The sequence below is a fragment of the Mustela putorius genome, unplaced genomic scaffold (genome assembly GCF_011764305.1).
Source record: "Mustela putorius furo isolate JIRA1106 unplaced genomic scaffold, ASM1176430v1.1 tig00003932_pilon_pilon_pilon:0A:0A, whole genome shotgun sequence".
NCBI classification, from domain to species: Eukaryota; Metazoa; Chordata; class Mammalia; order Carnivora; family Mustelidae; genus Mustela; species Mustela putorius.
Genome location: NW_025422077.1, coordinates 7,079,181 through 7,105,441, shown reverse-complemented (window position 1 = coordinate 7,105,441; position 26,261 = coordinate 7,079,181). Strand labels below are relative to the sequence as shown.

At 49.5% G+C, this 26,261-nt stretch overlaps 1 protein-coding gene across 1 annotated transcript in view; it reads left to right on the top strand.

The window, feature by feature from the left end:
* The window catches only part of ENPP6 (ectonucleotide pyrophosphatase/phosphodiesterase 6), a 108,027-nt gene extending 82,032 nt beyond the window's left edge, over positions 1 to 25,995 (top strand). Inside the window, exons 4-8 of the mRNA XM_004757711.3 lie at positions 993 to 1,134; positions 1,863 to 2,042; positions 5,061 to 5,198; positions 17,843 to 17,966; positions 22,547 to 25,995. Of these exons, the coding sequence (XP_004757768.1) occupies positions 993 to 1,134; positions 1,863 to 2,042; positions 5,061 to 5,198; positions 17,843 to 17,966; positions 22,547 to 22,752 (790 nt within the window). The 3' untranslated portion in view covers positions 22,753 to 25,995. The remainder of the gene's footprint in view (positions 1 to 992; positions 1,135 to 1,862; positions 2,043 to 5,060; positions 5,199 to 17,842; positions 17,967 to 22,546) is intronic.
* Positions 25,996 to 26,261: the final 266 nt, after the last annotated feature.

Here is a 26,261-nt window from a genome sequence, read left to right as displayed (position 1 = left end):
TAAAGCACAAGCAAAGGAATTAGCTTGAATTTCTTCTGCATTGCTTCAACTTCTGTCAGTCACTATAACTGCTCACGTCATAAGCGTCATCATCAGCCTGATGACTGTTTCATTTCGATGCTTTGGGGGGAAGTCGTGGGCAAAGCTTGGCAGGGGGTGGTGGAAAGCCCTGTGTGAGGGAGGGAGGTACCTCACACCGCTTTTTTCTCCCCTCCCTGGCTCTGCAGGCCTCCTGCTCCAATTGAGATCACTAGTTCCTGGTCATTCTTAGCCCAGCATCAAGAGCTTGGATTATTAGTACTCTGCCATTATCAGTATCATCAGCACTCTGGCCAAGAGGGAGAGTTTTTCCAGAACCAGGGTCTCCCTGGGACCCACAGAAGTGTGGTCTCTGTTAGAATTCACTCTATGTTCACCCTGGAGCTGACGGTTCATTTCCTCTATGAAGGGTCAGCTTCATGTCAGTGTCTGCTGACAGCAGGCCCTGGACGCTGACCTGTTTGCCTCCCCCAGGCCATGCTAGAAAAGCCTACTCTCTTCTTTCCAGGGTCGAACACACAGTCTGCTGTCGTATTTAGATAACTCCTTCAGGTCCAGCAATAATCGAACAGTTGTGATTCAAATGATTGCCTCTAGTTCTGATCTTATGACAACGGGTGGCAGAGTAGAGCTACGAGAACTGTCCCCTGCCCGCTACTGCCCCTTCCAGCTCTTGGGGCATGATGAGTGATGCCACATGAGCCCAGAGAACAGATGTCCCCTGACCATGCTCTCGGAGTGTTGCACCGAGGAGCTCAGGATTGTCAGGCCTAGATGCAGCGGTCATGTTTCTTCCTTGGCGATCACCATGTTTGTTTTAAGGTGTCAGCTTTGCCTGGCCCACAGCAGGGGCCTGGGGACCCTAGGGTTTTCACAGAGGACTGCTGGTTGGAGGGGGAGAAAGCTGCTGAGGGCCTCCCTGACCCGCATCCCTCTCACTCTGCTCCCTCCAGGAGTGGCCGGGCGGACCTGGCAGCCATATACTATGAGCGCATCGATGTGGAAGGCCACCACTTCGGCCCCTCATCGCCTCAGCGGAAAGACGCACTGAAGGCCGTGGACACCGTCCTCAAGTACATGACCACGTGGATCCAGGTAACTGGCGACAAGGACCATGAGGCTGAGCTCCCCTCTTGTCAGTTTCTTCCTGCCTCATTGGCTGTCATAAGCCCTCAGCGTCTTCCTTCTCGCTGGTCCTGGCGGACGAGGCCAGCACCAGGCTGGGACGGGGCTCTTTTCTTCACCCAACCCCTGCTCAGACACCAGGGGATCCCTTGCTTTACGACCAGCCCAGCAGGACTGAAATGACCGGATTGGCGTCCTACCTGGCTTGTTAGCCAGCACGGTCCTTTACCAAACCTAGTAAGTCTGTGAACCAGGTCCAAGCGGGCGTGGAGACCAGACCTGGGTTCTGTCCCTGAGCCTGCCACCCCCTTGCCTGCTGACGCTCAACAAGGTAAAGCTTTCCTGGGCCTTATTTTCCACGTTTGTGGAATGGGGGAGTGACAGCTCCCATCTTAGCACACAGGTCTGCTGAAAGAGCCAAAGGAGCGGAGCGGAGAGCAGACAAAGTAGCTCGAAGGGCTCCAGCCCAGGAGGGATGATTTCTAGCACTCCTGGAAAGGGGAGTGTGCTCTCGCATTGCCCCCCTCTGGGTGCTTCTACGGTGACGTCCAGCTGGTCTCATCAGGGCAGAAGAGGAGATGATTCAGTCTCTGAGTGAGGGAGGATCCTTGCCCCCGTAACTTAAGAGTTTACGAGACCTGCCCGAGTGAGCGCATCTCTGCCGGGTCACTGTCCTGATGGCCTTTGTCCGCCCACAGGAGCGGGAGCTTCAGGAGCACCTCAATGTCATCATCTTCTCAGATCATGGGATGACCGACATTTTCTGGATGGACAAAGTGATCGAGCTCAATAAGTACATCAGCCTCAACGACCTGCAGCAAGTGAAGGACCGAGGCCCCGTCGTGAGCCTCTGGCCAGCCCCTGGGAAGCACTCTGAGGCAAGAAGCTCCCTGATGGGAGGGAGAGGAATGGGAGGGGGGAGGTCTGGGGAGGGGAGGGGCTGAAACACGCCCCCTTCCCATGGCTCCACACTTGATCTTTGCCCTGGGGCTTCAGCGCTGAAGCAGGGAGCCATGCCGGGAGCTGGGCCGCCCAGGGCACGTGAGCTACCTCGCGCTCCCTTGACCTCTGCCAAGCTGCCCCTCCTCCCATGTGTGTCCTCTGTTCTCTGAAATGGGTGTGATGGACTCTGCTCCACAGATGTTGGTGGAAATTAAATGAGATAAAGGATGTGCGGTGCTTGGCATGTTAAGCTCTTAGCCCTTAGTAGGGCTGTGTTCTTATTGGCTGAAATGCGGCGCTTCCCAGGCAAACCCCGGGGAGAGCGGATGCATGCAGAGAATGCTCTTCAGAGCAAAGCTGCCCATCTGATCTGTTTTCATCAGGGAACTGGAGATAGGAACGGGATGAATGAACAGGGGCTGAGGCTGTGCGTGTCATAGGTCAGCTCCTTATCTAAGGAGGCACGCTGCTTGGGTGCAGATCCCTGCCCGATCACAAACCAGTAACCCACAGCTCCCTGACCCAACCCCTCTGCTTTCCTTCCGAGTCCACGCGGGTGGCGATGCCATCAGAGCTGTCCTCCTGGGCTGCTAGAAACCCACAGAACCATGCTGGGCCCACCTCAAGGATGACATATGGGCCACTTATTACAGTGATCACCATTGCAGTGGGGGCATTTCCAAGGGGGTGCTCTCCACATGCACTGCCCTGCTCAACACTCTGAGATGGCGAGACGTTTCTCACCCTTCTCTCCAAACCATAATTATCTGCAGTACTTGGCAAATCATGATAAGAAAATAAGGGACAAACAGCATCTGGTCCTCCTGCTTCACCCCATGTTGCCTTGTCACATTCTAGGGCAAGCTCTGGGACGTCCACCCGCTCCCAGAGAACACTTCGTGCTCTGGACCAGGAGGTGGGTCACTTTCTTGGGGGAGGCTCAGACTGCTGTCCATGGCAGTGCCAACCCCAAGGTGCCAGGAACTGGCCTAGGAGCCTGATGCCTCCACCCATCCTCATAGCATGACTGTGGCTAACAGTGGAAGCTCACTGGTGTGGATGCGCACAGCCCACGGAAGGCCAGCGTCTCTCCTCTGGTACTTTCGACTTCCTCCTGCCTGCTCCCATATCAAAGTCCGAGATCTGTCCATTTGGGGATGGAGCAACACAGTTGCCAACAGTGCCGCTCCTCTCCAGCCTTGTCCCATTTCCTAGGTGGTCGCCGCTTTTACTCAAGTTCCGTGGTCAGGAAGCAGAGGTGCTGACCATTTGTACAGCAGCTCTTGAAATCCCTCAGTATGAAGCCAGGAGGAGTGCTCTACACATTGGCAGGCCCCCCAGAAAATGGCTTCTTGCAAAGAAGTTGTTTCCTTGGCGAGGAAGATGATCTCCGTCTCCAGCTTGGCGCTCGGGGGATAGGCTGCCTCCAGAATGCCTGAGGATAGGCAGTTTACGAGCCGGGAGAGCTTCTTCCAAACATGACGGCATTCTAGCCAGGCGGCTTTGAGCCGCCCGAAGCAGTTGGTGGATTATTCCACAGTGGGGACTGTGTTTGGGTGACAGTTCATCATGTGATGGGCACAACAGTTTGTGCAACCCGGTGTGTGTCATCGGATTTTTCACAAATCCGAAATCTGGCTGCAGATGCGTCCCACTTCCCTTAAGAACAATGAATTTTCTCAAGTAGGAAATCATCACTCGTGGGGTCATCAGAAATGCTCTGCTTTAAGCCTCAAGGCTAATTCTCCAAATGTGAGCTGAAAAACTCAATTTTATATTCGCCTCCACCCAGAAAGATGGGCCTCCTTGGACTAAGGGCCAATGAGTCAACATCAGTCCATTGATTTCAATGCCAGCCATAAATATTTAAGCGGCTGGAAGATATTGGAAATATGTGCAGAGTTTACACCCCTCATCATGAAATTAACAGTGTAATGAAGGGCAGACAGATGACTAATACTTTTAAGGTTCCGGTGCAGATAAGATGTGCTCTAGGTCAAGTCAAAGGACAAATCCCCTTTCTTTGATCTTTGTTATATTTAACATTAGGCAGACCAATTCCTCATTTGCCTTTTTTTTTTTTTAAGATTTTATTTACTTATTTGACACACAGAGAGAGATCACAAGTAGGCAGAGAGGCAGGCAGAGAGAGAGGGGGAAGCAGGCTCCCCGCTGAGTAGAGAGCCCAATGTGGGGCTCGATCCCAGAACTCTGAGATCATGACCTGAGCTGAAGACAGAGGCTTAACCCACTGAGTCACCCAGGCACCCCCTTATTTGCCTTTTAATTTTATTATAGAGTTTTTGACATAGACAAGCTTCCGTAATTTTTTTATTAACTGTTGAGTAGACAATTATTATAAAATATTGAAAAGTATGAAGTTATCGTTTCCATAATTCTCCTTATAGTTTTACTGCCTATGTTCTTTAGTTTTATAGTTATTCAAACCGCAAATAATAATAATAATAATAATAATCCTGTCTGTATTCTTCTGCAACTTGCTTCATTCTGTCTTCTCAAACTGAGATTCCTGAGATGATGGCAGGTGCCTTGTGGAGCTGTAATCTGTCCCTGTTCGTTGCTGTATAGTATTTCCCCCAGAGAACCTTGTGAGTCATTTCTACCTTCCACAGTTGCTGGGCATTTGGGCTGTTCCCGTCTACAGTCTATGTCCCTCTCTGTGTCTCCCAGTGCACGAGTGTGAAGGGTTCTTGCTAGGTTCCTCACGGCTAACTTTTTAGGTCACAGGATGTGTGGATCTTCAGCCTTAAGAGACGAACCCACCTTGTTTTCTGAGACATACAGAAGTTCCTCATTCTTATGTTGTCAAATGTATCAGGTGCTTTGGTCATTTCTTTGGTCTGTAAAGTTCTCCCTCTCTTGCATGTGCTGTAAATATTCATATATGGTTAAGAAAGAGAATGCCAAACTGCTGACTCTTGTTCTCTCTGCAGGTGTATGACAAACTGAGAACAGTGGAACACATGACTGTCTACGAGAAAGAAGCCATACCGAGCAGGTTCTACTACAAGAAAGGGAAATTTGTCTCTCCTTTGACCTTAGTGGCTGACGAAGGATGGTTCATAACTGAGGTAATTATACAAATTCTGTCAATCACCCAAAGGTAAATAATTACTTGGCTTTTGCACGTTAAAGATTTTGTTTTCACTTAAGTGCCCTTTGTGGCCTTCTCCCACCTTTAGAGGCCCAAGTCGCCTTAATCCGGTGACTTTGTAGACACACAATGGCAGACGTGGACCCAGAGCCACTGTTCAGACATCGTGGCTCCAGACTCACTATATTTTAACAAACTGCCCTTAACTCAATTACCCAGGCTTACAATGTAACTGATTCAGTTTTAAGTGCAACAATTACCGTGAACCAAAGCCTTTGCTTTAGGGCAGTGGAAATCCAGGAGATGCTCAGCTTTGCTTTCACCTTTAAGAAAAATGTTTGGCAAACACAAGTGCAGAGATCCAGGTTCCCCGCTGGATTTTGTAGAGGAGATTACCTTGCGTTTGGGTTCCAAACCTCATTGCCTTGCACAAAATGGACTTTAGCAGCTCCAGCCTGCCTGCCTTGATGGCCAGCTCACTGGGCTCTCTGATCAACCTCGGATTGCTGGCTGGTATGCCCCCCCCAGCCTTCAGGGGAACCGGGGTCAAGGCTGATCTAGAATCAGTACACGGAGAGGGCGTGGCTTATCCTAGCCAAGTTTGGAGACCCCTCTCAAACAGACCAACTTGCAGGGTGAAAGAGAAAGGTAGGTATTGGCACCTGGGGGTCGTTGGTCGACGCCAATGAGATCTAAGGCCTAGGACTAGCATTTATCTGCCAGAGAGATGATCAGCAGAAAGACGGATCAGGCAAATGGATGGAAGTCTAGGGACCTAGGTGTGGAAAAATGAGTGTTCCTTGACGTGAAACCAGGTCATTGAGGAGGACTGAGTCATTCCTGTGTGCTCTCAAAGAGGAGTATCTGGTCACCAAGGAAACAGAAGAGACCCAGACAGAGCTGTCAGTCTGCACAGTCCTGAGACCCAGCGGGGCCCACCGAATCAGCGGACTTCGGCTTCCACACCATGTGAGCGTAAATTTCCCTCTGTGCCTCCTCACGTTTCTTTGTTCATTCTAGCACACCGTTTGATGTTTTCCCGGAGTGAGATTATTCTGGGCTCCCAGGATTTTCATGCACAGTGGTTTGCTCACAGCTTTGCACGAACACACGGGCAGTCGATTATGTGACCTGGCTAGGTGTGTACACGGCTGTGTTCTGGATAGCCAGCTTTCCCAAATCACTCAACAGGGCTTGCATTTTGAAAGTTTCTCAGTTTAGGAAGTTCTGGTGGAAAGCTTTGACTTGTTCAAAGCAAAGAGGTGATGAGGGTCAGTCTGGGTACCTTGCAATCATTTCTTAGGATTATTATGTGCCTCTCCTGTTTCCTTTCTCATATTTAGCTGAAATCAAGTGCACTGAGAAGCTGGTTCATGATAGGAAGGGGCGATTGAGGTGATTTGGAGTAATTTATGGGAAAGCCATCTATCTAAGATGAATAAGAGTGGCAAAGCCAAAGACACAGCACAACTAATGAGACGCCTTCTCCATTCCAGTAGGAGAGGCCCCAGAGCCTCCAGTAGGGTGGGATGAGCACCAGGAAAGCTGCTCTAGCTTTGAGTGCTTTCTGGAAGTTAAGAGTCTTAGCAGTAGCACATCCAGCAAGGAGATGCATGTTTTTCCAGGGAGTGACTAAAACACACTGGCGGGGGATCTAGAAGTATCAGCAAGATGCTCCTCGTTATCATTCATATACCACTTGAATACATGTGCCTTAAATAATGAAGTCTTATTACCTTATATAACTAGAAGTCGACGTTCATCCAGCAGGTCAATCATATCAGTCATATCAAGACCCCGAGTCAGCTCTTCTGCCATTCTTTTGGCTTTCTCTTCAGGGTTGCAAAATGGCTGCTGCAGCCCAAACCATCACATCCCTCAGGTCATCCCAAACAGAAAAGAAAGGGTATGGCTTCTTTTTGTATGTCTCTTAGTTTTATTGGGGAACAAAAAATATAACCCCAGATTCAGAGGCCGATACCGGTTTCATGGAACTCTGACAATTATAAAATTTGAAAAAAATATGTAATTATGAGTATAAAAATAGCCACTGGGTGGCTCAGTGGGTTGAGCCTCTGCCTTCAGCTCAGGTCATGATCCCAGGGTCCTGGGATCGAACCTCACATTGGGCTCTCTGCTCAGCAGGGAGCCTGCTTCCCCATCTCTCTCTCTCTCTGCCTGCCTCTCTGCCTACTTGTGATCTCTGTCAAATAAACAAATAAAATCCAAAAAAGATATATAAAAAAAATTAGGTGTAGGGACTCAGAAGAAATGCGTGAGAGTGAGAAGCCCTGATGATTAAGCTTCTCTAACTGCACCGTTCGTTAATCCACTTCTGCCCGGACCCCAGTAGCAAGCCTCCTCCTAGGTCTCATCCAGAAACAGCAGTTTCTAACAGTTTCTAGCAGTGTGGCTAGAAAATTCCTGCCTCAAGTCCACTTTGGTCCTAAGTTCTAGCACTATGCTGCAATGTGGACTGACCCACGGCTACAGTCACAAGACAAATGTGATACAGAGACTGCGGAATGAGGCACGCAAGGTCCCTGAAACCTAGATACAAAGAAGAGGAGTAAGAGGAGAGTGAGGACGAACGTGCTGGCGGCAGCCCCCTCACAGAGCCCAGTGACAGAGCGGATGGGCCCCCACTGCTGCCTCCCTGACCTCCCAGCGCCCCTCCCCTCTGCACTGGGGGTCCGCGTACCTGCTCTTTTGCAGGAAGCCTGCCGACCACTGTGTCTTCTGAGAGCCAGCCCATACCATATTATATAGTATGTTACCTTATATTACTTTTGTAATTACACAATACACATACATATGTTTGTGTGAATTAGAACTAAGTCAGGGGCTACCCAGTTAACTGTATGGGTTCAAAAGCAGGGGAGAAGCCACCAGAACAGAAGGGAAGAATGTCTAACAGCTGATGATTACTTAAAAAGCTTTTTTTAAATATATAATTATTTCAAAAAGGAAATTTGGGGTGATTTTTTAAATATTTGAAGCAGAAAGGGTTTTTTGTCTTAAAGAAAGAAACCAGAAGGAAGATCAATAAGATGTGAAAAAATAAGATTCTGAAAGTTTTAGTGTTGACCCATTAAATACCGGGACTATCAGTGTTATCTTCCTGCTTTAATTACTGACGGGTGTTATAGAACAAATCTTTATTGATCATTACTGGTTCATTAGAAGCTTTACAATGACTCCTCCCCCACAGTTTCAATGACATGAACATAAAGTCATTTTCCCTTCTGTGGGTAATAAATCCATTAGGAAAAATTTCTTCTTAAAATTTTGGCCAATGACAACAATAACAGCTATTTTGAATAAATTTCCCCTCCCCCCTTACTGTTTCTGTTGCTTTCAGTGACTCTGCATGGAGGATATAGTTAGTCCTGAAAGTAGCACACCACGACATAACATGGAATACAAATATGGTTCTGAGCTTCCTAGCAGCCTGTTCAAAGAAGGAAGCACAATCAGTAACATTAATGTAACTTAGAGGGTCGTCACATAAAGACACAAATGTTTCTCTGAAAAATTCTAGTTGTCCCTGAGTCCCAAGAGAAATTAGCTGTCTTTCAGCCGCTCCTTTTTGTACCTTAGTTTCCTAGACCCAATGAATACCTTTATCCTTTGACGCCTATCCTTGAATTCATGGACTTTTTTTTCAAGACTCACAGGTAAAAATTATAATTTCAGATTATACCTTGATAGAGCATGGAGTTTTATCTCTTTGTCTTCTGAAAAATCCTAGAGACAAGTGTCCATTTTTTTCTTGTTGCCTCGATCTTTTTTCTTTTTCATCTTTCTGTTGATCATTATACTTAACATGACACAGAGAATTGAGAACCCTGCTCACCATCTTTGCTCCCGCTTTGTGCTGGGCTCTCCGCCTCCCCCCATGGCTGTTTGCAGAGTCTCTCCCCAGCGGTAGAAGAAGGCTGTGTTTTGCTCCATGACCTGCACGGCAGCGCGCAGCACATGTCAGGTTGTTTCTGTGCTGGACCGTACTTAGGGGCTGCAGCAGGGGCCAACTTCTCAGGCCTGAAAGCAATCTCTCCGGGTCTGGGTTTGAGCATCTGAAGCTTTCTTTCTGAGTTAGACGTGATTAGAAACACAGCTGAGTCAGGACAAATTGGTGCTGGTTGGGGCCAACCAAAGAATCCCATCTCCCTTTGCTTCCCCCTACGGCCACCATTCAGCAACAGGCAAGACTCGGCTTCCTTGGCAACGATGCGGTTCCCATCTAAACACCAACTTTTTGCTCCCGCCTTAGAGTTCTCGACTCTAAGCCTTGCTGCTCTACTGGGAACACTTAATTGAGTTCATTTTTTTTTTTTAACGGCCCCTAAGAGAGCTGTCGCCGAAAAAGATAAAGACAAGGAAGCAAGTTGAGCCGGTCACCTGGCATCGCACGGTTCCCCGCGTGGCCGCTGTTGCTGCGGCAGGAAAGCTGAAAGCCGGCTCCGGCCAGCAGCTCCCCGCAGCTTGCTTCCGCTTCTGCACTCTTTAGTATAGGGACTGGCTTGCCACCCACTGCCAGCCCTGGCCCTGGCGCTCCCCCTGCAAGGGCGGCGATCTGAGGAATCCGTGTTCCCAGACGACGGACCACACACGAAGGGTGGGAACACCCAGGCCACCCACCTAGGTCAAGCCCCGGCCTGGCACCCCCGCCAGGCTCCTTTCTTCAGAACGGCTGCCCCCACCCTCCCTGTCTCCCTGAGACCTGGTCACTGTGAGAACCTCTTTGCTTGTGCTTGCCAGGGGTCAAAGGCCACACTCTTCACCAGCCCCCCCCCACTCCCCTGTCCTCTCCCAAGGTTTCCCTCACCCCTGCTCTACCCCCTCCCCCCTCTAGGGGCATCTGCAGTGGGGCTGGACATGGATTCATTCCGATGTGGTGGTCCAAGGGCCCTCGGAAGGCGGGCCCTACGTGTCCTTGGCATACGGGACGGTCAAGGACAACACAGGGAAGTGCAAAGGAAGCAAATGCTAGCGGTGGTTTCCGCCAAACTCAAGTGCATTCTTCCAGCCCCTCCATCCTCCATCTATAGGCAACGTCCCCCGCCACGTGTGCCCTCTGTCCGCAGCAGAGTGTCCCTCCAAAACCCTTTGTAGGCAGAGGCAGTGCAAAGCCAAAACAGTTACCATTACTTCATATGGAAGAATTTTTGGAGTGTTCCCGGACCCAGAAATTTACCTCTTAGGCTTTTTTGATACCTTAGATCCCTGTCTTGCTATGGACGCACAAAATAAATCGAGATAAAGCCCAGATGCTCACAGACACAGTTCGAGGCTCTGGTGGCTTCCTGCTGAATGTAGTTTCCAGGGAAGGAGCTGGTCGGTGATCCCCCTCCCGCCCCCCCCCCCAGCCCCGCCGCTGCTTGGCTGCACGAGGTCCCTATGAAAACCCAATGCTGAACACCATTTTTGCTTTTCACCTTTATTCCTAGAAGCGAAAACCCTCCTCGGATTTCTTTCGGTTAGCTACCAGTATAGTAGCTCTTTTTGTAAAAACAAAGTGGTGTCACTCGAACTTTCAAAAAGCGGGGGACACCTGTACCTAAAAAAAAATCAGCCTGTCCTCAGCGGGCTCTGGTAACATCAGTCAGAACCCCGGGGTGCTCTTTTCTCTTCGACTCCAACCTGTCCTTTAGCCCAGCTCCAACACCATCTCTCCCAGGAAACACCCAACTCTCCCCTAATAGCCTCCGTCCTGACATTGCCCCCAAAGCTGGAATCACTCCCCTGCGGGCTGCATTTGTCCATCTGCCCTTGAACCCTTCCTTCCTGGGCTAGAAACCCCTTGCAGGCAGCCCCGTGGCGTCTCCGCCTCCGCTTTCCTCCGTGGAACCTGGCACGTGGCAGAGGCTCAGCGCATGTTTGTGGGATGTGATTTACTAAATGAATCAGTACATATTAAGGCAGTCGATTCCGGGTTCCTCTTCCCAGGCCGTTCGCTTTGTATCTGTAAATCAGTAACCAAATAAAACAGAGAGGTCTGCTGGGTCAGGAAGGCCTTTCCTTTGGGCTCATTATCAGTAGCCAGAGAAGAAACTTGAACAGGGAGAAGGTGCTCAGTGATGGCAAGTCTAGCTTCTGCGAGTCGACAGCTGGAGCCCAGGTGTGGGACACAACGGCTCTCGCCAGTACCCCCTCCCCGCTCTGCAGGGGCTAAGTCCCGTAGCCTCTTCTAGACAGCGTCCCTGTCATTCCACAGTGCTCAGAAAGCCAGGATGGTGCCCCAGCCCGTGGAAGGGTTGTGAAACACGGTGCTCTCTGTCGATCTTCCGGACTCCTGCCTGAGAAAAGTGCAGCTAAGCCAGACCCAAGCTTCTCAGGGAGGCCAATATTTGTCTCCAGAGGCAAGATTTATTTTGAAAACTGGCAAAGGATATGAAATGCCAGGCTCAATTCTAAGGCCTGGGGTTGAGTGGCAGTTAGGCGTGGACCCAAAATATTTGGGGGAAATCAAGACAATCTGGAATACGCGGCTTCTGAGTGTTAGTGGCAGCCAGAGTGGTGCTGTCCAGGCCCAACTAATTGAGCTTCAGGAAGTCGGATGTCGGGTGCAGGGAGCTGCTGACTTTCTGGGGGTGATTAAGGTCGTCTGGGAGGACATGACCCCCCCCACCCTTGGCACACTTCAGTAAACACAATCCCGGGGAAAAAGGGGGGAAAAAAGGGGGGAGCCCAATCCACGCATCTCTAGCCCTTCACTGAAGCTGCTTTTGCTGCCGGGCATTTTCTACTCAGAGCGTTGGGCTGTGTGTGGCCGCCCGGCTTTCCAGGGTCAGATCAAGGCGGAGGCCCGAGTAGTTAGGTGCTGTGTTAGAAACGCAGGCTCCTAAGACACAGAGACACTGTTGGAGAGACATCTCTTAGCCCAGAGTGTTCCCCACCACCGTTCGATGGGGGTCCAAGGACCCACGGCAACAGGAAGCATCTCAGGGAAGCAACAGGAAATCCAAGAAATGGGTCTGTGATAGAAACCATTGCTCAAACTTAACCCTCCCAGCAAAGTCTCCAGAGCCAGCCAAACTGTCATCACTGCCACCGAGTCTGAACCGAAGCCACCCCCAACTTGACGGTATCGGGCGCCTCTTTCAGTCTGAGGTGATGTCAGAAGCTTATTTTGTGTTTTCCAGGACCTGGGACGTTTCTCTCCTAACCATGTCCTAGGCGAATGAAGTAGATTTCATTTTAGATAGGTGTTCCCGTTTTATTTATTTTAATCTGACCAGATTTCCCCCGGGTTCCCCAGAGCCCTGGAGATTCGGGGAGAGGCCTCCTCAAGAGAGGGAGGGGGCAGACTTTGGTGCCCGACCCCACTTCCCCGGGAAGATTTGTACAGTTAGTGGTTGGAAAGAGGGGTGACGATTTATATCAAGTATAAATAAGAAGCGTCCTTAGAAAAGGACAGATAATTTGACATAGCACAGGGTAGGTGCCTGGTGAATAGTTTCCAGGGGTTTCCAGACCTGACTCTACATCCTGATCAGCTGGGCAGAGATGATTAAACAGATTCCCTGCCTCCTCCTGGCCTACTGAATGCAAATACCCAAAATCAGATCCAGGATAAGTAAGCTCAGGGCAGTGTCTGCACGGACAGGCTTGGGAACCAGCGGTGTAGACAGTGAGCGCTCCCAGTGGGGAAGACTGGACCGGAAGTCAAATGGAGCAGGAGGCACCAGACAAAGCCTTCCACAGCTCCCCACTGCCAGGGAGGATATCCACGCAGGGCGGATTTCCGCATCCCCAGCCTCCCCACACAGAGTCATTTTGGGGTGCGGAGCAAGAGCTGGCGCCCAGATGTTGTCCTGGCAGCCAGCAGCCCTCCCGTCTCCTCAGGAGTATTTCTGTCTGCAGCTTAGCAACCATTTTCTGATCTACACTGAGGAGAAATCGGAAGGAAGAGGCAAGAGCTCTATGTGTTAACGGAGCCCCAGAATGCAATAATGAAAGAAAAAAATGAGATTTTGCTATAAAGCAAAGACTTGGGCTACGTGCAGACAGGAACCAACGACACGCTGCTCTTGCTTTTTGTCCCTCTATCCCTCCCTCTGCCTTTACCCTCACTCCCAACCCTACCCCCGTATCTGACCGTGCTCCCTGTACCTCTCAGCTCAGCACCGTAATGGACTGAATCCGCCGTAAAAATGGCAAATTCAGAGATACCTCCAGGCAGTGTTGAACAAACTTCGTGAACTGGTTTGCTGATTTGGGCCGTAAACAGTGAACGTGACTTTTTTTTTAAATTCTAAGGGTGATTGAGACAAAGATCTAGGCGGGAAACTGTAACTCGTATCTCATAAAGATGCCCCTGGCGCACGTGGAAATGCCTCCCCTCAGCTTGCTTGAGTTTGGGAAGCAGGCACCGAGATGGAGGAACACGAGTGTAGAAACAGAATTACCCTTTCTCACAGCGTTTCCGCTTGTGGAGCTCTTTCTGGTTCTTTCCTGTTAGAAATGATTAGTTCAATAGCTCATCAAAGGAAGGTCCCAGCACGGCTCCCTACCTGTGCATAGAGGAAGGGTCCTGGAAAGCTCTGGAACATGCTGAACAAATTACACTTGGTGAAGATTTTATTTAAATTTCCAAGATAGCGTTCACTGGAGAATAGCCAGCATGTCATGGTTTTCCCTGGAACTGTCCTGAAGTGTGGTGTCCCGGCAGCCCCTCAGTCCTGGGCAGAGCGCGACGGTTGGTCGCCCTGTTGACTGACACCACCTCAGGCAGGCACTGAGAGGGGAGAACGCCAGGTCCTCTCTCCTCCTCATGCCGGCCAAAGTGTCTCTGCCGTGGCTGCTTCCTTCTCATGCTTCTCCCGTACGAGGTGAAACAAGCTGTCCCTGCCTGGCCTGGCCTTCCCCCCAGCCAGAGCTCCCAGAGGTCCGTTGCTGGGGACACCTCGGGACCTGCCCACACTCTGTTGGAGCCATCTGGGTGGCCTCTCACAGTGGGCCCCCCCATTATCCAGGCTCACCCTTCCCACGGACAGTGATTCCCACGACAAGCCTCCCCAGGGCCTCATGGTACCTCACTGCCTGTCCCGGCCACCTCAGGAATCAATACACAGAGGCTGTAAACCCTCGTCTTTCCTCACAGAAGATAAGCTCTTTCAGGAGAAAGAATGCCTTCCTCCTCCGTGCCTCTCAGCCAAAAGCCTAGCAGAGAGCCCAACAGATTCAGAGCTCAGCGCGTGTCTGCTGAGCTGTGGAACAAAATGGACAGGCTCTTAGATCCCTGCCTTCTCCCCTGGGAAGATAAGGACTTCTCCCACCCCTGTTGGGGCTCCTTTCCCTGAACAAGCCCCTGTTCCTTCTAGATTCTTCCCTTCCCCTATTCATGAGGGGAAAACCCCTTCCAGGTGGAGGCCTTATTTGGGCCTTCTCTACAGGCTGCAGGAGAACCTGGTGTTTCCTGGGAACTGGCTGCCAACGCCACCATGAGCCCAGTTTTCTTAGTGACCCCAACTTAGGAGCACTGCACTCCCCCTTCCCCATGGACACACACACCACTCCTCTACCCCTGTCTCAGCTTTGACCAAATCTGGAGGGTCTGGGCACCTCCCCAGACATAGTGATGTCTCTGGTGGCTCTGGTGGTCTCATAGGTGGTCTCATAGGTGGGTCTCTGTGGCTAATCCCTGGGCCTGTGAGAGTCGGGCTGGGGTTAGGTCTCCTCCCCCAGCAGCTGGAGGATCTGCAGCCTGGGGATTTCTACTCTGGAGGCTGAGCAACCGAGGACACACATTGATCAGCAGGCCCTCATCTGTAGGCATCTAGGGTGACAATATGGCGTTACACAACAAAAACAGGGGAAGCCACCAGGAAAGGAAAGGGAGAAAATCGTTCTCAGGCCATTTGGAAGTTAAGCCTGCGCACGTAAAGTCACCCATTCAGTCACTTCCGGGATATGCTTAGCTTCTCCCAGAAGCTGCGAGATCCTTATTACTTTTAAAATCAGTAAGAGCAGTTGTTTCACTGGGAGCAAGGTGTCACTTTAATAAAAAGGAACGCGTTCACCTACGATCGGACAAAGCCCCTGGTACCTTCAGGCTGAGGTTTTCAAGGCTCTATGTGTGTGTTCGTGGAATCCGGACTGGAATTCGTAAATCAGGGATAATCCATCTTCGTCTCCCTTTCATCTGTCCCTTTGTCACAGGGCACATATGTCCTGTGGGGGGTCACAGTTGGTGAGGTCGTCAGTAAGAGAATGTTCTCTCTGGTGCTGCGGGAATCAGTGCCCGGGCGCCCCACGGGGGAAGCAACACCTCCAATTAGCTGACAAAGCTAAATTGGGATGTGTTGTGATCTTCACCAGAGACAAAGAACAAAAATGGTATAACAGGTTAGAGATGCAGTAAGTTAATGAAAACGTTCCCAGGGAAAAATACAAGCTACAGCTGGAGAAGGAGGGACAGAGTATGATGGAAATTCAGGAAACGGGGCGTCGGTGAAACAGTGTGATTTGGAAAGCAAGGGAGCGATTTATGGGGTGAGACGGGACGGGTGTGCAATGCAGGATGACAGCTAACTAAGCAAAGGGGACTTCAGGCCCCACAACCATCACTGCCCCCCCCTGCGCGGGACCAGCGTACCTCGCCCCACAGCCAGCGGCATCTGGTGACCATCCCACAGCCATTTACTGAGCATCTACTCTGTGCCGGGCACATGGCGCACAGTCCTGTCCTCCTCCAGAAACGCTGGGAAGCAGGTATGATCACACCCAGCGGGGAAACTGAAGCTCCGAGAAGTATCTTGCCCAGGATCTGAGCCAGCTTGCAGAACCAGAAAGCGACAAAGTGGAATCTGATTTTAAAACCTTTTTTTTCTATACACTTGAGAACTGGCCACACTCCTTGGTGAGTAAAGAGGCAAGGTCACAGGCAGTGACTTTTGGTTGTGGGGCCGTGGATGGTACATGAAGACCAGGAGACAGCCCACCTGGGTTCCAGTCCCAGTCCTGACTCTCCACAGCTGTGCGGCTTTAAGAGGGTCCCTTAACCTCTCTGGGCCTTAGTTCCTTCAACTGTGCAGTGGGACGGTCATCCACGGTCAGCACAGGCTCTCGGCAGACTACATTCCTGGTACTGTGACACGTCTTATGAGCCGACCTGTGAATTCCTGGGACTGGTGCTTCCCTGCGTTGGCCACGACCAGTCTGTTCCACTTCCTGCATCTGAAGGGTTTGCGATCTCAGACCCCGCTCAGCAGAGGTGCCTGGACCGTCAGGCATGAATGTAGTCCGTGGGGAAGGGCGAGGGACGTGTCCAGCTGGCAGCGGCCCCCTCAGGACCCACGGCTGTCGCACAAGCCAGCATCGGCCATCTAAGGAAGTTGAGTTCTGAAGGAAAGAGGGTGGGGAAAGTGATGGTTCCAGACCCCACCCCACGTGGAGGCCGTTGGAGGAAACGAACGTGTGACCAGCCTGGGTAAGAGGAGCGGCCATGCCGTCCTCGCACGTTTGACTGAATGGAGAGGAGGAAACTAACTATCCCCAGTGTCGTGAGGGTGGGGCTCGAGAAGGGGAAAGATGGGCGTTGGATGCGGCGGCGGAAAGGGCTCGGGCTTTGATGGCTTTGCTAGGAGAACAAGGTGATTCAGTTCAACACTGTGTTTTCCAACAACGCTCCGACAGCAGTCGGTGTCCTGCGGTTCAGTCCCAACCCCGGAGCTGGAGCAGCCCTTCATGTTAGGGGGCTCCGTCCCGCTCCGTCCCACCTGACTGTCCCCACTTCCGCCACCAGCCCCGGGTCCTGCGTCCCCAGGCTACACACTGGTGTCCGGCTTGGCTACAGACTGGAGGATTCTCACATCCCTTTTCAGGTTTGATAAATGACCAGAATGGATCACAGAGCTCAGAAACATGCTCTATTTAGGACTAGTTTTCTTACAGAGGCTACGACTCAGAGAGGCATAGAGCAAAGGACCGCAGGTGAGGGGCACGGAGCCCCCAGGCTGCCTCTGGGGTCTCCACCCTCCGAGCACGTCGGTTTGTTTCTCCATCCGGAAGCTCCCTGAACCACGTTGCTCCAGGGTTTTTACTCGGGTTCCACTGCATGGGCACGGGTGACTCCATCCTTGGCCACAAGACCGAACGCAGTCTTAGAGGCAGAGCACGTCCCCATCTCATGGTTGGTCCCTCCAGTGACCTCCTGAAGCTCCGCAGCCCCCCACCCATCAGGGACCTCATTAACAGACACCAGGTATGGGAGAAAGAGGCTCATTATGAATAACAAAAACCACTCCATCACTCTGGAAATTCCAAGGGTTTTAGGAACCCTGGTCCTGGAACCTGGGACAAAGGCCAAATATACTTTTCTCTACACCACAGATATACTTGAACATCCCTTCTGTCTCGCGTGATATATTTAGTGACTTTCAAACTGAGTACGAGGTACCGTCCTGCTCAGAAAATACCTTTATAGGTAGAGTTCTCTGTCAATTTCACAGGCTGCCTCCCCAGGTCTGTGCTCCCCGGATGGAATAGGACAGGATCTGAGGTTGGAAGACCCCAGTGGGGAATGCTGAGAAGGAGATCCCACGGTGGGTGGGCCCGAAGCTCGCTCATCACGATGGCTGGGACACAGTGTAATGTGACTGCCTCTCTTGGTTTCAGAGTCGAGACACACTTCCTTTTTGGATGAACAGCACCGGCAAGAGGGAAGGCTGGCAGCACGGGTGGCACGGCTACGACAACGAGCTCATGGACATGAGGGGCATCTTCCTGGCCTTTGGCCCCGGTAGGCAAGACATGACCACATGCTTTGTCCTCCATTCCCAAGGAAGTGGTCTCCAGGAGGGGCTGACAGCGCTAGTAAAGGCTCAAGTGATCTCTTTACGGACCCTCTTTATGAGCAAAGCTGAGTAAATCCAGCTGGTCTCCACGAAACATCTCTGGCTGGCCGGCTTTCAGATGCTTCTTAGGTTTGGCAAACGTGGCCAAATACTTTTCCTTGTAAATTTTAAATCTTGAGTGCGGTGAAGAAAATGGATTCCACATGTTTGCGATTCATTTTTTACTTAATTCATCAAAATGTTATTTCACAGCTAGCTGATGTCCAGGAAATCTTATCAGACACCAGGTTGCCGACAGCTGTGAGTCTGAGCTGACGAGATCACGTCAAGGGTCTGACTCCTCCGCAGGTCCTCCCTGTCTAGAGCACCCAGCCTTGTGAGGGGGGGTCATTCGGTTTAGGGCCCAACCAGAAGCTGGGATGTGCTCAAGGCTAGGCTAGGAAATGACCTTGAGATGGACTTTGAATGAGCCAGAAGGCCTAGGGACATCTGGATGTCCTTGGATGAAAGCAAAATTACTCTGCCTTCCTTGACCAGATGCATTTCTAAGGCTGGAATAGAGGGGGCATGGACAGGGTCTATTTGGTCATTTGCTTTACTGACAGAGGACTGTGAATTCACATTGTTGAGAAGTTTATCAGATACTCAAAGTCCATACTATGACCCAAACACCCCTTTCGTTCTTAAAAAAAAAAAAAGAGAGAGAGAGAGAGAGACATTCAGCAGCCATTAGCCCTCAGTTGCCTGGCTCATAAGCTAGTCTCCTGTCACTACTGTTCACTGTCCTTATTAGATGTAGTAACTTACCCTGACGTGCATATTCCAAATGCTGTTTTCTGGAATTAGATTACAATGTTTCAGCCTATAACAGTCCGTGCTTCCCTTTCCAAGTATAGGTTAGAAATCATGCCTAGAAGTTCTGCTCTTCTTGACGTAGCAAGACAAAAGATCTATGTTTGCCTTGGGTCACTCTATTTACCACAAAATAGCTGCTGACAACACCTGGCTGTCCATTTCTGCATGCTCCTCGGGAGCTCCTGGCCTCCTGAGCCCAGGGATCACGTTAGTCCAGGTCCTTTCTCATGTGTGATACGAGTTCCCAAGTCTTGAAGCAAGTGTCAGTACCAGTAGCAGCCAACATTTACAGAGTGCTAACTGGGTTCACAACATTGGCCCAAGAGAGTTCAGAGGATGTCCAGGCACACGGCCATGAACTAGTGGGAGTTAGCAGGAGCTCCCTGTCAACCACGCCTCAGGGCGGATTAACCTCTTACACTACAATCAACACGAGTTCACCAAAGCTCAAAAACATAATGAATGAGGAAGGGAGCCTCAAGGACATTGTTGAGGTCAACTGTTGGATGGATTAGGCTGGAGATTTTCCACGGCCGCGGCCTTTAAATGGGAGAACATTGAACATCAGGGCTTTCATTCAAAAGTGTAACTTTTTCCTTCCTTAGAAGAGAGAAGTAAGATGGTGAATGCAAACCGGTTGTCAGCAGAAGGAGGGTTTATAGGCAACAGTCTCAGGCATAGAGCAAATCTAGCCTCAAACCAAAATTTTAAAACAAAGTATCCAAAGCTACATAAGCTTAAATTCAGAGGGGAAAGATGTCTGTCCACAAAAGCTTCCATCATAGGTTCCTATTAAACCAAAAGCCAAAGCCTTTTACAGAGAGAGAGATGACTCCTGATGGAAATGGACTGGGCCCGTTACAAAAATGCTTCTAGGCAGATACCGCCTTGCGAGCCTCCCTCAAACCATCACGTTTCTGGCTCCAGTTCTCATGAAAGGTTGAACAGCTTTACACACTGACTGTTTACTCTGAAGGAAATTTAAGAGTGAGGCCTTTAATAGCTATCTAGCTGCACTTTGAGATAAAGGTACATCCTTCCTGATTAATTGTATGCGCTTCTCGCTCAGGGAGGAAGCCGGGCATCATTACGGCTGCTCAGATACAGCTTAGAAGTCAGTAAGTCTGGTCCGGCAGAAAGAAAAGGAAATAATTCTGGAAGATAGCCTTTCTCTGGTTAATCCCGGTTTCTAATTTGAACCACCTAATCTCACCCCAGAGAACACCACATTTCAAGATAAGACGGCAGGAGTGTGAGTCAGTGAGCTGCCTGTGAGCTAGCGAGCCTCACCGGGAGAGCAGCCCAAGGTGGCCAGGCATGGCATGCGGCTGCAGAAACTTCTCTCTTTAGGAACAACAGTTTCAATATCTGGAAAATTTAAATTCATAGAGATAACCTGGATTGCCAATCCAGATTCAACATGTCACCTTGAGTTAGTAGAGCTTGGCTGGGTCCTCCCCAGCTGGATCTGGTATTGTTCTGCTGTTAAGGAATTTTCTAGAAGTTCTCATTCTAGCCTGGATCCTCTACTCATTGGGGCCAAAGTCCTAGCACTGCAGCATAGGAATTCATGAACCAGATGGAATGGGGGGAGGGGGACCCCTTCTCCTTCCTGCTTATGTGCAGAGGATTTAACTTTGTACTTTCAATGTAAAATGTTTTCTAATAATTTTATTGTCAGTAGAGCTTGATCTCCGTTTTTCCCGCTGAGTGGTAAAGACACGGGCATTTGGAAGGCTGGGGAAGGACATGTTGGGTTTACTGTGTCTGCCACCCCCACACCGTCCCCACCCACACACGTGACAAGGACATGGCCACCATGTGGTGAGGCGATGTGGTCATCACACCCAGGTCCATGGCAACTCTCAAGGAGGGAGACGAGTTGCTGCCACATGGCTGGGACAAGCTTTCCATTGATTTTTCATACCGCAGCTGATTCTTCTCTGGGGAGGTCTCACCACTGTCCTCGCCTCGTTGCAATCCATCGCCTTGAAATTGAGAAGGGCTGGGACTCTGGGGCTGTCCTAAATCTCCTCTCCATGCAGGTTCCAGATTTTGACCAGTTTTTACCATGAAGTGATGCTGCCTTATCCCTTACCCTTTCTGCCCCCAAATAAAGTGAATCCTCTGAGTAATTTATAGGGTAAATATTTCCAGTCCATAGTTTGCCCTTGTGGGGTGTTTATTCTACACACTTACTACTAAGAACTGCTGCCGCTCATCGAGCAGATGCACTGCGCCTGGAACCGTGGTTTAGGTACCCTTCCCATGCCCTTCCCTGGGCTTGCCCAGCTACTAAGCGGCTGTGGGCTGGTTGCGGAGCCCATTAACTTCTTGTGCTAGAGTCAACATTACCTCTCCAAAGTGAGCAAAACCTATCACTTGGGAAGTAGGCCTGGGTCGAACATACTCTGTGGGCGCATTTTCTGAATAGAACCTCTGTGCTTGTGATTTCAGGCTTAATGTAAGAGCAGCATTTGGTGTTGGCACTTCTGGACTCTGTTGCCATTGGTGTATGTTTGCTTTTTAAATAAAGTACTTGTGATCATTTGAGCAGAGCAATTATAAAGGATTATCTTCTGAGGGAGACAACTTGGCTTTACAGCCCCAAATCACCCATTTCCTTTCAAAGTCTTATATGGACTGAAAGCACTAGCAGAGGCCTTCATGATTAGATCAAACCTCCTTCTAGAATTCAGTCTCAATATAGCTCCAGTTTGGGGCCCAAAAGAGAAACTGCTGTGTACACTACTAACTTCTTACACTCACTCTCTGAACAGACACGGACTTGGCTTTCAACCTCCTCTTTCCTCCTGTGGAGAAGGAGAAAGTAGACTTTTCTCTGCAATCTGTCTGCACTCACTAGGCTGTGAACGGCTGCCCCTGCCTTCTAGAATCCTGCGTCACCGCTGGAGTCTGGGGCAGCCGCTGGGTGGAAGCAAGCACAGCACTCTTCTCCCTCGACCTGAGGAGCTCTTGAAGCCCTCACCTGGGTCCCCAACTCCAATACCAGTTTGCTCATTTTCCCCTCGGCTAAGTTGTTTGAGCTGCCAGCGAAAGGCTCCCGGGGAATATTCCATTGATTCTCCAAACCATATTTAAGAAACCATCGCTGTTGTTTCTGAGGTGGCCAGAACTGAGGAAACCATACAGGTTCACATTCCATGAAGCCCTGAGACCTCAGTGTGGCAGGAAAATGAAGGAATGTTCCTCAGTGGCTCGGGGGCCCCCTGGCCAACCAGCTGCTGCTAGGTAGATGTTCTGGAAGATAAGCAGAGCGTGTAATTGGGTTTGGGGGGCTCAGCAAGACAGTCAGCCTTTTTGACCACACCTGCTCTCCAGGGCTCGGCAGAGATGAGCAGCAAACATGGAGATGCCTTCTGCCTCTCCAGGAGAGCTCTGTTGTCAGGAAGGGCCCACAGTTATGTACAAAGACGGTCTGCTGACTTGTCTTTCTAAAGAAACTCTTCTCCCTGAGCCCTAGAGAACAGCTTCCTTTTGTAAGCTATAGCCCTTCCAGATCCCCTTCCAAGTTCACCGTGACTTGGCCTCGCCCCTTTGACAGAGCTGATTTCCAGTCCCCAAACTGCCTGGAGCCCGAGTTGTGACTCGGCCCCTTTCTGCCCTGGGCATGGCTGTGACTACTTGTTTGCTTGCCTTTCCCTTTCAGATTTCAAATCCAACTTCAGAGCTGCTCCAATCAGATCCGTGGATGTCTACAATGTCATGTGCAACGTGGCGGGCGTCACTCCCCTGCCCAACAACGGCTCCTGGTCCAGGGTGATGTGCATGCTGAAGGACCAGGCCAGCTCGGCTCTGTCTGTCCGACTGAACGGCTGGGTTCTGGTCTCAATTCTCCTCCTACTGTTCGTATAGATGCTGCTATTGTTGTCCCCAAATGTTCAGCCAAGGGTGCCTCCATGGTGGGATGGTTTTCATTTTCTATTTGAATAATAGCTTCATTAACGCAATCAAGGCCACCAAAATTGTAAATATACTGTTCTTGGATGATTCCATATGTTAAAGTCCTTACTTCTTAAAACAAACAAACAAACACCAAAAACCCCAAGTTTGATTTCTTCTGGAGGTAAGGAAAATCCAGCTCCTCATTGGTTCAACTCCATGTCATCTTCTGCATTGTCCCCATGCGGTCACTCAGACAAGCTATCTGAGTAAGAGCCGACCCGTGGGGCAAGAAGACGTCGAGTGGATAGTGCATGGAGTCTTGGGCCCGTCTCTGTCCTGCTTTGCACAAAGCAGGCCCTTGTCTGTGTCCCCTCCACACCCAGGAGCCATCCTTGGGGTCTAGAGCTGCAATCCTGCCCTGCTCCTTCCAGCCCAGAAAAACGAAGCCCACATAAAAGCAATAGCTGTTTTCTGTTTCTGGCCCAGCTCATGGACTTGTGTTTTTTTTGTTGTTTTGGAGGGGTTTTGTTTGTTTGTTTGTTTTTCACTTTATACCAAGTTCCAGAAAGGGCGTATCTTAGCTTGGATCACCAATCAGGAGTACGAAGGACTGAAGAACTCACCGAACAAGGTAGAAATCCTGGGCGCCCTCCCAGAGTCTGGAGTGTACACAAATGTCTCCCTTGGCTTGAGGAGCAGAAAAGCTTGCAGCAGATCCAAGCTTCTGTAAGGCTCTGTCTGTCCCATCATGGAGCCTGGCACGTGGCGGGCCCTGCATGGCTTTGGATCCCCAGACGGAGTGTAGGCTACGGCAATACCTGACCTATTATTACACATCTTGCTGATGACTCGTGGACATGTTTGCAAAAATCTCGGTTCACTGCTTGGAATGGTGGCACCGTAAGCCAAAGTTCTAGGCACCAGTAGTCTGGAGCAAGGCTCATGGAATACCACCAGCAAAGTGTATCCCCAGGGACCCAGAAGCCCGAAGGAAATGGTGGAGGTGGGGGTGGGGTGGGAAACAGAGAGAACACAATGGAACCACATCCCAGTCATTAACCAATTAGCCATTTGATTCGGAAACGGTTTGGTTGGAGTGCCACCTCAGGGACCTAAGTTCTTGGGAAACCCCTAAGAAGACCCACTGAGCCTGAGTTGAAATGTTTTCAGGTTAGTGATCTAGAGTTGCTGTTGGAAATCTTGCTGTGAAACAAAGGGCAACAAAGGACATGTTTAAATGATCAGAGTCACACAAACCTACCATAGTGTTAACAGTGAGTTTACACTAAATGGGGACACACCTGCAAAAGAGACTTTCCATCAGGAACAGACAGCCCAACAGGTCTCCCCAGCATGATGAAGCCCCATTACAGCATTTGCCTTGAGAAATGAGCGTCAAGGCTCACCCTGATTGGAGAAGGGTGGGAACATCTCTGTGCCTTGAATCATGAGAGCGAAAGATCGCTACTTAACAAATACATATACCAAATCCGTCGTCACAAGAGATTTCTAGGGATTTAGGTAATGTGTTTTAAAAGTGCCAGCCAACCATCCAATCAATTAGAAAGAGGACAAGCCGGCCTTTGTTATTTGGCTGAAAACAAACTGGTGCTCTCAGAACATTGGGCAGTGGTGTCTCAGGCATCCATTGTTCAAAGTGCCCTTTGTCCAGAAAACAAATCCAGTGGAGCCCACCTTCCTCCCTTGTGAAGGAAGGATGGCTTAGAGATACCCAAGTGATTCGGTTAAAAGGGGATCATGAAAATCAAGAGAATACAAACAGGCACACAGTCTTACCCTTTGTGTTTCCAGCTCTATTCTATCATCTTCCTCTCACTCATCCCTAACGACTTCAAGTTGCATAATAAAATCTCAGATATTTGTCTGGCAGAGTGTAGCTAATAAATAATCTTAAGTAGATGAACGAGAGTAAGGTACTTTTGGAATCATAAATACTGGTAAATAGTAAAGAAAATCCAGACACTAAATGGAGAAAATAACTTTTTCCTAAAACAATGCCTACATTTTAGTGGCTTAATTATTTGGCTAGAATTTTTTCCCCTTTGATTTTTATTTCAAAGTTACATTATTTTCCTCAGAAAAATTTCCTCTAAATGTGTTCTGTTCCTTTTGAGTCAAATCTCGTACATATAGACACCTCTCCTCCTGGAGTATTTTGCTACTTCATTGCTAATTCCAGGAGGAAGTTAGTTGGACTGACCTGCAAATACCGAAGATAAACCAAAGGAATGATCCTTACGTTAAAGATGAGATAAATGGCTACTTTCCCTGTCCAATGTCTAATTGCCAGAACCCAATTCAATTAAGTTCTGAAGACCTAAGCATCCATTAGAACAGACCCAGGGAATTCTTTCTAGCCTCCAAGAGTTCTGATTATAGAGTCCCAACTCTTCCTACTTTTAAAGAGAACTTGGAAATCCACGTGGATCTGAGTTCAGTCACCATCGGCCATTTGCAAACTTCCTGGGATTGTAAGCGCCATCTGGCCTGCTTCCAGAAATGTAGATTTGGAAGATCTGGGTGGGACCTCAGACAGCATTTGTAGGTTTGGGTTTGCTCTATGGAGAGAGAGTTTCTGGTTAGACCTTGGTAGACCTGAGTCTTCTGACAGCAATTTCATAATCCGCCAGTTTCTCCAGAGGCCATTGGACTGGCATTGCCTGCTGATCAGCAGGGTCAAGGTTCCAGCCCTCTCTAAGCCAAAGCAGATCTGCAAGCCCCAGGGATGGAGACAGGCACCCAGAGGGGTAAAGTTGGCTTCTCCATACCCCATTCCCATGAGTCTAGGATTCCCAAGAGCGTTTTCCAACAAACTCCTTGTTGAAGATGTGGGCCTGGTTTAATGGATTTTCTTTAAAAAAAAAAAAAAAGTGTTTTTGACATTTCTGTAAATAGCAAAAGATTTCAAAATGTGATTGTGCATTTAATCTTTTTAAACAATTTGTGATAGACCAAAGTCAGCTCTTGTGAACTACTTGCTAGAAGGAAGGATGGTGGGAACCTTGGACAACTGGTTCTAGAACATGTGAAACTCGGTCTCAGGTGTATGCTGGGAAAAATATCCTTGTGTGTGTATTGCTTGGAAATCATAAAATAGCACCTAGTTCAGTGCCTCAAATGTTTAATAAATGTTCCATAAATATGTGTTGAATAAAAAAATAAATCTCATGAAGGAGACCTGCTTACATTCCAGATAGTCTCTTCATCTCTCGTTCCGCAAGTTAAAAGAATGATTCAGTTTTGACTTGCTATCTTTTCTGGTCACCCAACTGATAAATACAATTATACTTCATTCCATGGATTCAACATAGTCCATCCCTGGCTTATGAATTTGATAATGGAAGGAAGGAAGGAGAGAAAGAAGAAAGGAAGAAAGGTAAGGGGAGGAAGAGAGATAAGATTTTGAATATACTAAACATAATATGCTTTGAGAATAACAGCTTTATCAAATTTAATTC